General features: G+C 46.1%; 1 protein-coding gene across 2 annotated transcripts; it reads right to left on the reverse strand.

Moving 5' to 3' along the window:
• Positions 1–995: 995 nt before the first annotated feature.
• Positions 996–10,678, reverse strand: rpn2 (ribophorin II). 2 transcript variants are annotated; one of them, XM_021322691.2, is made up of 18 exons: positions 10,595–10,678; positions 10,030–10,220; positions 9,776–9,871; positions 7,591–7,766; positions 7,422–7,497; positions 7,212–7,346; positions 6,956–7,132; positions 6,756–6,874; positions 5,394–5,499; positions 4,722–4,813; positions 4,502–4,616; positions 4,186–4,380; positions 4,018–4,104; positions 3,840–3,935; positions 3,334–3,409; positions 2,557–2,686; positions 1,994–2,041; positions 996–1,613 (listed from the first exon to the last, which is right to left on the reverse strand). In XM_021322691.2, exons 1-18 carry the CDS (start codon positions 10,605–10,607, stop codon positions 1,598–1,600), a joined length of 1,944 nt encoding a protein of 647 aa, XP_021178366.2. In that variant the 5' UTR covers positions 10,608–10,678; the 3' UTR covers positions 996–1,597. The 2 variants fall into 2 exon arrangements, with proteins under 2 accessions (XP_021178366.2, XP_021178369.2); XM_021322694.2 differs by having other exon boundaries at positions 1,941–2,041.
• Positions 10,679–11,172: the final 494 nt, after the last annotated feature.

The following is an 11,172-nucleotide window of genomic DNA, read 5'->3' on the forward strand; positions in this document are numbered from 1 at the left end:
CTAAAGAAAATACTGATTCTCCAGTTAACCCAACATGCTTGCTTTTTCTCTCGGTACCTAGGTCCTTTTGTAATTTGCAGAAAATAGCTTTCACCTCCCAACGAGAACACGGACCAGGTTTAAATTCTCGTATAACCTTGAACAAAAATAACGTGGCATCATGCTTTTGTTTTACACAAAAATCTAAAACTAAATATGTAAGGACGATCCAATTACTTTATGAAAAAGAGTCAAATATTCTTTTATTCCAGTTGTTCCTGTGGCAGTGCACAGCAACGGTCCGGCTAGGAGCAGGGCTACCTTACTCTGGTCACCGACACCTTTGCTGAGGTCTCATTAAACGTGGATTTTATACACAGGAACAGAAAGATGGAAAATATTAGTGGTTCTAAAGCTGATTAAGACGTTGGTAGACTTTCAGTGAATGCCCAGAGACTAGCAAGGCATCGTGTTGTGCCTCGGTGAAGGTGGTATGACTTCACTTAACAAACAAAAAAAAAAAAAAAAAAATGGTAAAAACACTGGCACTGTAGAGCCTCCTTGTCAAACACACCTTACATTAATGTGCAGGATCTATGGGGCTGTTCAGATTTCAGTGTCAGAAATATTCCAAACCCACTTTCTACCATTTATTGTATGCAACCAGAGCAAGTGTGCGACCACAAGTTATCCTGCGATAAGTCCTTACAAAGGAGGCATTGAAATCTAGGCAACGTTTTTTTTCTTTTTCTTATAAGAATGAAGAGCTAAATAGGTCAAGGGCAAATTTATTTCACCACTACACTGAAAAAGGGCTTAAAAAGACCATCAGAAGGATTCAGGTCCTCATGTAGTTACCTTAGTTGCCTCCTTTAAAACCTTTTTTAAACTAACTTCTACACACAAAAACAGAAACAGCAATTTAAGAGCTCTGCTCAGAGGAGAGATTCTAGGAACATTTAGCTTCCTTTTCATGTGACCTAAAAAAAAGTAAGAAAAAAAACCCCAAACAAGAATAAATTCACCTCAGCTTCTTTATTTTCCCATCTTCATTACAAAAACATTGTGAAACTGCCCATATTTTATTACCAACAAATTTCTTTTTCTGTAGAAAATAGAAGAGTACCACAGCCAAATGCATCAGCATGGTTAATATGAATCCAGGTGTCAGCGCTATGTCCAATTGCTATTCATCGATGAAGAAGCTCCTATCTGAGGTGAAATGGGCACTGGGCATCAACAAAAGAGGAATGTACAAAAAAAAAAAAAAAAAAAAAGAAAAAAAAAGGACAAAACCCAAATTTCATCAAGAAATCACAAAGAAAATCCCAGCTCAGTGAAAAACTCTGCTGTGTTGGACAAAAAGAGAAGATGAGAGGAGGGTGAAGTGCAATGATCAGTAGCTTTGCAGCAGAATCTGTCCGCTCTGTCAGAGACCGTGTCGGCTCTCCGTCTCTTCCGTTTGGCAACACAGCCGTACTGCATGTTTAAACCGTCAATTGGATTCTTGAACCTCTGTGCCATTTTTCTTCCCCCATAGTCTGATTTTGTTGCGAACAGAAAAAAAAAAAAAAAAAAAAAAAAAAGATAGATCACCGTCACTTTCTTCTTTTCGTCCTCATTTTTTCTCCATTCTGTAGGAAGAGGAAGAAAACGTCAGTCTTTACTCGTGTCGGATGAATTCATGGTGCAACTGACAAGTGGATTGGATCATGCGTTTTAATGCGTCCCCTAAAAAAATGTGACAATGAAGACGATGCCAAACGGTTTGGTGGAGCGTAGAACGTACGGTACAACCAGAACCATGATCACAGAGCACAATGGAAGGAAGGACGACTACGTTGCTGCTATGGCTTTGGTTGTAATGGTCATGATGGGGGGAGGGGGGGGGTTAGAATGAGAGCACCACACGGCCATGCACGCTGCCACATGTTATGGAGATGCAGTGTGGATGCTCTTACTTCAGCCTGGAAGCAGAACGTTACAAAAGGGGGGGGGGGGGGGGGTGCTTTACCGAAGGCTCCTATACTTTGCCAACCTACTACTCTGCTCTGCAGCAATCCTGAAAGAGGAGGAAAGAGACAGCAAGGTGTGGAGAGAAGGGTTAAAAAGACAAGAGCAGCTTCAAGGAGGCAGGAGGAAAAGGCCGTGACCGGGAAACAACGTTAGGGAAATCATTAATCGCTACGTTCTGCTCGCCTAAAGAGGAAAACGGGCCGCCGTGAGAGAGGCCAGCCAAAGTGACCAATTACAAAGCGACCTCTTCAGTCGCTGTCACAGACGACAAATTGCACACTCCGGCCCATGAGGAGCTCTACATACTGATGGGGGGGAAATTGGCCTCTCTGATCATCTCTGTTGCTACGCTTCTCTCCTATTCATGAGCTCTTCTTCTGGCACAGGCCTTCAGATTGAAATTATCCTTTGAAGCCCCATCGTAGTTACAGACACAGAACAGTCCCCCCCCCTCAGGTGTGCAGCTAAGAATTACAAAGAGGTCCAAAAGCAGCAGAGTCCTGGTCACAGGAAAGGGCCGAGGGATGAGCTGGCTGTGCCGGCCGCCCTCAGCATACGTACCTCTTCACTGCTTTCTGCGCCAGCATGCGGTTCCCGGCGAGGAAGGTCACGCCGCCGATGATCGCCAGGTACTTCAGCGTCTGAAACATGTTCAGGTTGGTCCAGTAGACGTACATCAGGCCGAGCAGGGCTGAAACGACAGCGCAGAGAAGGCTCAGTGACTCACCTCCGCAGCATTTAAAGCCATGATAGATTTTACAGCCCCTTCGTCTCGCTGCTCCCATGGCGATAAAAACAGCAACCAGGAGTCAGAGCGCCTTGCTAAAGCATCGATACGCCATGAACTTCCCTATTTTCTCAACATGTTTTACTAACAAAAGTCTGAAAAGTGTGGCAGACTACTCTGACAGCCCTAAATCAACTCAAGCTCGGCTCAGCGCTATCTGAGGGAACCATCCTCTACAGTAAACCAGGCTGGCGTAGCATAGCGCTAACGGCTGAGCGTCTGTGGTGACCAGCTAAACTAAAACGGCGGCGCTCAAACCAGCAGCAGAACTAACGCACTAATCTTAGTCTGGTAGAGACACGCCTCTAAAGACGATTTAGGCAGGCTGAAAACAAACGAGCCACGCTTTTCAGACTTCTGTTTCTTGAAACGTAGAATTTTCTTTTGACTTCACAGCTGCACCCTACTTTGCTCCGATCTCCCACATAACATCTATTTCATTTTGAGTTTGTAAGAGGAGAAAATGTGAAGAATGCTTTTGCAAGGCATCGCTCAGCACTGGCATTTCCTGATTCCTCCAGGAGGATTAAAGAACGCGTGTGGGAACCTACCTGCGTGGCCCAGGTGGAACAGGATGGTGCTGGGAGAGAAGCTGAAGTTGGAGATGTTGGCTCCAAGCTTAAGCCACTAGACGAGAGAGAAAAGGGGGGGGGGGGGGTTTAACAATGAGATGTGTTTTAGTGTCTCCAGTCAGAGCAGCAGACAAAGCAGCTGGACGCGTCGTTCATCGCCAACAAAGTGCAACGATTAGCAGCAACAATGGCCAACACTCGGCAGACAAAGCCACCCAGGCGGAACCGCAGGACTGTTTGTGCTTTCTAATTAAAACAAGTATTATATTTATACTGGCCATCCCGCTGACCATGGTCCCTCTGAAAATAGGACCATGTACACAAAAGCAACAAATAATCCACGAGTGGCGCTTTGAATACCAACAGACACTAGGCGGGCCGCTAAATGGGCGGCGGAGCTATTTCTGAACTACACAAGAGCAAAAAAAAAAAAAAAAACAGCAGAATAAAACGGAAAACACTTTAAAGCCATTTGGCAACGTTACCAGAATGAGCAGCAGCAGGAGGGGGGAGAGGACGAGCGCAGTGAAGGTGTTGGAAACCACGGTGGGGGGCTTCTTCTCCGGCTCCCTGAACAGATGCTGCACAGAAACAAAGACTCAAACCACCGACCTTTCTCATGCGGACCCGGCGGACCGGGCGTGGAGAGCAGACGGCCGTTACCTGAATCTCTGGTTTGGGAACATAAAGGGTCTTTGGCTGGGCAGCGGCTGGAGCTTCCTCGTCCGCGAACTTCAGGACGACGTCGGCCTGCCGGCAGGTTAAACGTCAGCTTGGCCAACAGAACCAGGAGCTACTGCTTCCCAGGACCGAGCCCGGTTAGACACTCACCACGTTCCACAAGATGGGGTTCTCCAAGGTAGCGTCTCCAACCATGAGGTAGAGCGAATAGGTGCCAGACATGGAATCGAACTCCGACTTGCGCTCGGCCGTGTCCAGCTCGAACTTGTAGAGCTTCTTGCTGTCGGGCTCAGCGACGAACACCACCTCCTGGCCCGTCTTCTGGTTGTGCAGCCGCACGAAGGTCTGACGGACACAACACACACGGCTAACGTTAGCCGGAGCCACGAGCTCAGGCTCCCGGCCTGGATCATTTAATGAGCGGTACTGATGGGAGCAGCAACGACACGCAGCCGGAAGTCCAGACCTGGTGAGGGGTGAGCTCCTGGCCGCTGTTGACGTCAACCAGCTGGAAGGACATGGCGAAGTTCTGGTGGCTGTCTGCTGTGAAGGAGCTCTTGGCTTTGGAGGGATACTGCACCCTGCATCATCATCACAGCACAGGAAGAAAAAACACGCAGCATGAAGGGTTTGGGGCTGTTAGGGCTGCACAACCTCAGCTCCAGATCCCCGGTGCGCTTCCTGACCTGCTGGTCTTGGTGCCGATGCTCTGGTCCTTGTCCACCACAGACAGGTCCATGTTGGTGACAGAAACCTCCGTGGAAACCTTCACCTTCAGCTGCAAGTTGAGTCACAACAACATTTGGGAAATTATCGCTCTAGTTCTTTAAAAAAACAAAAAAACAACAACAACAGATCTATAACAGGATGTGTGTTACAAGAACTTGAGCCGTTTGTTTCTGCCCTTGAGAAGCTTCCCAGAACAACCTAGGCAGGCGCTGCCTTCACACGTAAAAGTATTCACGTTCGGCGTTCTTCACTCATCAAGTTATGTTTGTGAATTATATTCAAAATGGTGTTGAAGAGTATTTAATCAGCTTGTGTCATCTAGCAACATCGCTAAGCCTTCATCTAATCAGGTTCTGAACCAAAGACCCCAGCAGACGCTGAGCCTCCACTGAGTCAGGCAGCTGCAGTTATTATTAGACTTCATTTGTGGAGTGTGTGGGTCTGATTTGGGGATTCTTTGATGGCGCGGTCTGACCTGTTCATTCTGGTTTCTTTCTAAGCACTACACCACATAAACTCTTGTTAGTAATTTGAATTCAGCAGGTAAACGTAAAACAATAACCATCTTTTCCGTCCGCTAACGCTACACAGGGACCGTGTGGTGAAGTTACCGGTGAAGCCAACATTACCTCGACCTGATTGGCCACCAGGCGGCTGTCCCCGCCCACGTTGATAGTGAACTGGTAATATCCACTGGCCGGCCGGCTGGACATGAAGTTGAGTTCAAAGACGCCACTAAAAACAGGAAGAGAGAACAAGAGAGTGAAAGAGATCCGCTGCACCAACGTGGGATTCATCAGTTATTGAGGCAGAGCTATGAGAAAACCAGAGCTGTGGCCCAGCTAGGAAGAAGGATAATGATTAAAGTCCCTGTTCAACACTCCCCTCGCTCCGTTTCATCAACAATGCCTTTAACATCTTGGTCACTAAAGCCGTTTTCCAACATTTTTCTCCCTACCCTGTCTTTTCCATCCTCACAATTAGGTAAAAATTCATGTAACAAGTCAACATGTTGTAGAGAATGAGGGTCAGTGTGTTTAAAGCAGTGAGATCATCTCAGTGTGCGTTTTCAGCTATTCCTGCCATCTTTGTTCCATCACAGTGATTCTAGGGCTGGATGATATAGAAAAAAAAAAAAAGATATTGATAAAATAGAAATATTGATCAATATTGATCAACAAATTCAAAATATATATTTCAAGTGCAGCTGTTGTATAATACAGTACTCACAAACACTGAATTCAAATTCAAGACTTAATTCAACCAACTTTGAAGGGGGCGGAGCTGGGTCTGCGTTTATGATTGGTTGGGAGGATGTAATGACTGTAATATTAACCTACATAGCTGGAATGCATAAGAAGGGAAAACTTTGATTCGATTGAAATTTTTACTGACCCTTTTTCTATCATCGATATACGTCTATTGATCAATATATATCGTTATTGAATTATCGTCCAGCCCTAAGTGATTCACGCCTCAAAATGTTTTGCTCCTTCGGGACATGATTACTATGACTTCTGACATTTAGAAACCATCGTTTGGAAAATATTTTACTGTTTCTTTAACTATTTTTTAATAGAAATGTAGAGTTTCCTCAGATTTCTAAAGGTTAAAGCTTTTGAAAGGGAACTACTATAGTGCTCTTTCAGCTAGAGGCTACCAGACAGACTTTAAACGAGTCCCAAGGCAATAGGGGACGTTTTAGCAGCTTTCTTGTAAAATCATTGTGGATTTTCCTCATAAAACAATTCAAGCCTGTGAGGATTTTTGCTTCTCTTTAGCTTTTTAGCTACTTTGAGCTCATCCCTTCATCTAACAGCACAGGAAATGCTTTATTTTTTAGCAACTCTTGATCTTTCTCAACTATAAAGTATTTCATACGAGCAATGACACGGCTTCATGAGCCTGGATCCTCTCCTGCTTTTAGAATCCATTTCAACACCCCCGCCCGCCTTTTAGAAGCCAGTGTTTATGGGTCTGATCAGACGTACTCATTGTGAGTGAAAGGTGCCTGGTTGAGGACGGCGCTCTTGGAGGCCACAGCGTACGCAGACTCCACCAGCACACTGGCTGAGGCCAGAGGCTGAGACATGACATCAGTGACCAGGAGCTGTGAACGACAGCAGAGTGATGTCAGTACAAACCCCAGAGAGGGAGGCAGAGTTAGTGAGAGCCAGAGGAAAGGCTGTACCTGCAGGGTTGGCTGGCTGTGGGACACCGTGGCTGGTCCCTGAGCGCTGACGATGACGGGTACTTGGAAGCGGTTGTTGGACAGAGCGGCGGCGGCACTCGCCACACTGAAGGCCTCGGACAGAGAGTCCCAGGACTTCTTGCCGAAGATGGAGTTCACCAGCTGGATGACCTGGTCCTGTGAGAGCGCGGTTTCAGGGCTTTTAGAGAAAAGCAGCACCAAGTGAAGCTGATGACTAATTGTACAGAAATCCTACCTCCTTGAGAGGGGGCTGCACGTCTACATGGTCTGACAGGCCATACGCTGCGGCCACAAACAGGGCGGTGGCCTCAAGTCCCTCTTCAAACTGGAGGTAGACGCCTCCCAGGTCATCCAAACGAGCCGTCAGGTCCTGAAAAGGAAGAAATCTCAAAGCTTTTTCCAGAGCAGCAGCGCAGCACCACCTAGTGGAGGCGGTAGAACTCACCTCAATCTCCTCCAGGATCCCCCCCAGTTCTGCCTGCTGGGACAGGCGGGACGCAGTCTGCAGAGCTGAGATGATGCTGCGCCAAGACAGCAGATGCTTGGTGTGAATTAGTGTTCAACGCACAGGAGCCGCAGCACAGACCGCTTCTGTGCTCCGCATCGACACTTACGCCATGACGTTGTCCTCCTTGTTGATGCGCGCTGTGAGCGCACCCACGACTTCCTGTGAAGCCAGAGGCAGGCCCAACGAGCTGAGAGCGCCCACCGCTCGATGAATCTGAGACATGGAGGAGTCCTCGCTGACTGCTGCCAGAAGGAGGTCTCTGGTTTCATTGGATACAGGAATCTACAGGAAACATACAGGAAAGGATAATGGATATAAAATATATACAGGAAACATACTCCAAAAAATTTTATGTTCTCTGGAACATGTTTTTATTATATTTTCTATAATGATTTTTGGGGAGTATTTCCAGATCCCTTTTCTTTCCCTCAGACCCAAACACTCCACTGATCTGTCATACGTCTCTCAATGGATCAGAGGCCTGGATGTTTGCAGCTGCCAGCTTTAATTTCTCCTGGTGATAATTGGCATAACTGCTAACTTTGTGGAAGTTTAGGAGCAGTAATGATGGCAAGGACGAGCTCCATGTCTGATCCATGAAACAAAGTATGTAGCATACTGTTGGACTCTGGTATAGACCGGTGTAAACACTGTTCCATGAATCGGACCTGAGGTCTCATTTAAAAGACATAGTGCAGAATCCATACAAAACGTGTGTACTGCATAAATAATTTAGATGTATAAAACCACACGCACCAGCACGCAAATTCCCTTCATAGATCACTGCTGTACCTGAACATTTGCATAGCCGGTTCCGCCTCATGTTCTGCCCTCTACACGCCCACATTCAACCATAAACTGCCAATGCAAAGCACCCCGTGAATGTTGGTGTACTAAAACGGGTCAGCTGATCTTTTTTTCATGGTGTAATGGCAACCCAGAGGAAAAAAAAAAAAAAAAACAAAGAAACTGTTTATGAAATGTTCGTTAAATGTGAAAATCAGAGGCAACAACTCAGATGTCCACATTAAAAAAGAAATCTTGTTAAAAATGTAAAGTTGATTTTGCAGTTTTGAGTTGGAGGAAAGTCTCACGGAGCTGCGCTGTGTTGAAATCCCTCTAAGGCTGTGAGACCAGGAGAAATGAGAGGTTTCCCTCCCAATGATGGAGAATCCATGCCCCCCCAAAAAAGCACTGCAAAAAGCATTTCAGGAAGCTGACGGGACATTCAGCGGCTGTGTGCCGCGTGTTGATTGGGGAGCGAGTTAGAACCCAGCACCAGGGGAGGTGTAGCCACTGTCCCTTGTAGGTTACGGCGGAATGTAAAGCGTTGGCGTCTACAGTGAAATATCAGCCAGTCATTGTCATAAGCCAGGAACCCTTTGACCCCTGGAACCACGTTTCCTTCTAACTCTTCCATTTGCAAGGTCTTGCAGCAGCATTACACACAAGTGTATTTGACTGTTGACAGCTATTATAATCGACTCACACCTCGTCACGATAACCTGTCAGTCTGTGGTTCTCGTCACCCTGGTGATCATCGGGGAGAGGAATGGGATGGTAGAAAACACACATTAAAGTTTGTGCTGACTTTGATTTAAGTTGGCTTATGGTCTTTTTTATTTTTATTGAAAGGTGTCACCAGCACAAACATCAATAACACTAAGGATTATTTATGCTTGGATTGATCGTGACCCGGATGACTGAGAATCTTCACCAGCAAATAACACTGGGGCTTTGAAGGCTTAAGATGAAGTGGACCGATGATTAAAGTCTAATATAATAAAGTCTAGTCTAATAAAGTCTAATATAATATAAACTGAACGTCTGAGAGGAACCATGATGCAGTTCTGCTGCAGGTCGCCACTTAACCATCTGCGTCGCCAATTTCGCGAGGGCCGCACATTTTCCTGTCCAGTTTTTTTTATTATTAATAGATCCGAACCTTTGCGTGTTAAGTGACATACGCACGTTTCGGGCCCTGCTTTACACGTACACAAGCTTTATAAATGAGGACCCTGGAACTTGTGCTACGATCATCACTGCACCAGAGTTACTGATAGGTGAGGTCCACTATCACCAATCTCACAAGTTGATGCATGACTATTTTTTATTATTATATATAAATTCCATTATCTTTTCCTTTCCCCTTTACTGATCTGAAACTTTTGTTGTTTCCACTTTTCTTGAGTGAAGATTTTCCTGGAGAATCCATTCTATCTTTTGCCAGATGTGTTTAAATGGAGCTGCCAATAGTGGCTCTGGAGGCTGGAAGGATGCCACGTCCGTACCTCACACCCTGAGATGGCCTGGCTGGTCTCAGCCGCGAAGAACAGAGAATCCACGCTGCTGGGGTCGAGCTGGGACTTCAGGAACTGACACACTTCCTGGAAAACACATTTAGCAGGAAAACACCGCTTCGGGTTACAACTGGCCAAGTCGTCTGCGCATCCGATGCACAGGTGGTAGCAGCAATAACAGGTGAGATGGGCAGCTTTAGCTCAGAACAATGAAGCAGCCCTGGGTTAAGGTGAGGGGAGCTTACCGCGGGGTCCGGAACAGCCGCTCCGAGCTTGGTGAGCCCAACCACGGAGTAGTAGGCGGACTCCAGGCTGTCGAAAGGTTGGTTCAGGAGGTTTTGCAGCCGGGCCACATCAGACAGGGACAGGTGGTGAGACGGTGTGAGCGCCTGAACCCCAGCAAGAGCCAGGCTGAGGAGGAGCAACCCCAATAGCTCTGCAGACACACGGCCGAGGTTAGCGAACCCAACGGTTAGCCTGAACGCCTGCTTCAGCATAAGCGCTACGTAGGAGCGAGTGCGATACACACAACAACCTCCCTCTCATTCATTCATTCATTCGTTCGTTCATTCATTCATTCATTCATTCGGTCATTCATTCATTCATTCGGTGAGATAAGGTTCGCCCCGCAGCAGACTGGATTGTTAGCTAAGAGGCGAACGGGCTAACATCGACAGGAAGCATCGCAGAGCGTGCTGCACGCGGCGTTTTCGTCAAACCGTCTAACTAAATATTCACTTCTAACATAAAATAATGAAGAAAATTATTGCGAGACACAAAGAGAAACATTTATGGTGCGAATATACTCACTGGACCGGATCATGTCTTGCAGTCTAATGCAGCGTCACCTAAACCTACGACTGCTTCCGGGTGTCTCAGCGAGAAGCCTGTCAGGTTATGGATGACTTCCGGCTTGCTTTCAGAATAAAAGCACGACAGCGCGCAGAGCAGACCGGTTGGTGTTTTGTAAACGTAATCTGAGCTATTAAATACTTTAAAATCAATTAGAAAATGTTTTGACACGTCGTCCTAAGTGGATTCTTAAATCTGACTAAGATGTTTGGGGAGAACCTTAAATGAGTGAATCAAAGCAATTCTGCAGAGAACAGTGGACCAAAAACTTCTCCACAGGGACGTAAAAGACCAAATGATTGTTTTCTATGGGGGTAGTGGGTGGTATGTGTCTCTGTAAATAACTTAATAAAGTAGGAAATTAAAGCATTGCAAAGTGTCACGGTACATTATGAATATTACAGTCACTCAATGTAATTTTGTCAGATAAAAAGAAAACACACAGAGATTTGTCTTAGAAACAGTACATTTTCTTATTGTTGCTTTTCTTTTATATTTACACTCATTTTAAATATTTAGCATTTTCTGAGTTTGTG

This window comes from Fundulus heteroclitus, chromosome 20, assembly GCF_011125445.2.
Source record: "Fundulus heteroclitus isolate FHET01 chromosome 20, MU-UCD_Fhet_4.1, whole genome shotgun sequence".
Classification (NCBI taxonomy): Eukaryota; Metazoa; Chordata; class Actinopteri; order Cyprinodontiformes; family Fundulidae; genus Fundulus; species Fundulus heteroclitus.

Bases quoted from the DNA above. Each gene is read 5' to 3' on its own strand.
- rpn2 (XM_021322691.2), bottom strand. The intron at 9,872-10,029 runs GTAAGCTCCCCT...TGTGTTTTCCAG, and splicing joins CGGCTGTTCCGGACCCCGCG to GAAGTGTGTCAGTTCCTGAA. The intron at 5,500-6,755 runs GTACGTCTGATC...TCCTGTTTTTAG, and splicing joins GCACCTTTCACTCACAATGA to TGGCGTCTTTGAACTCAACT.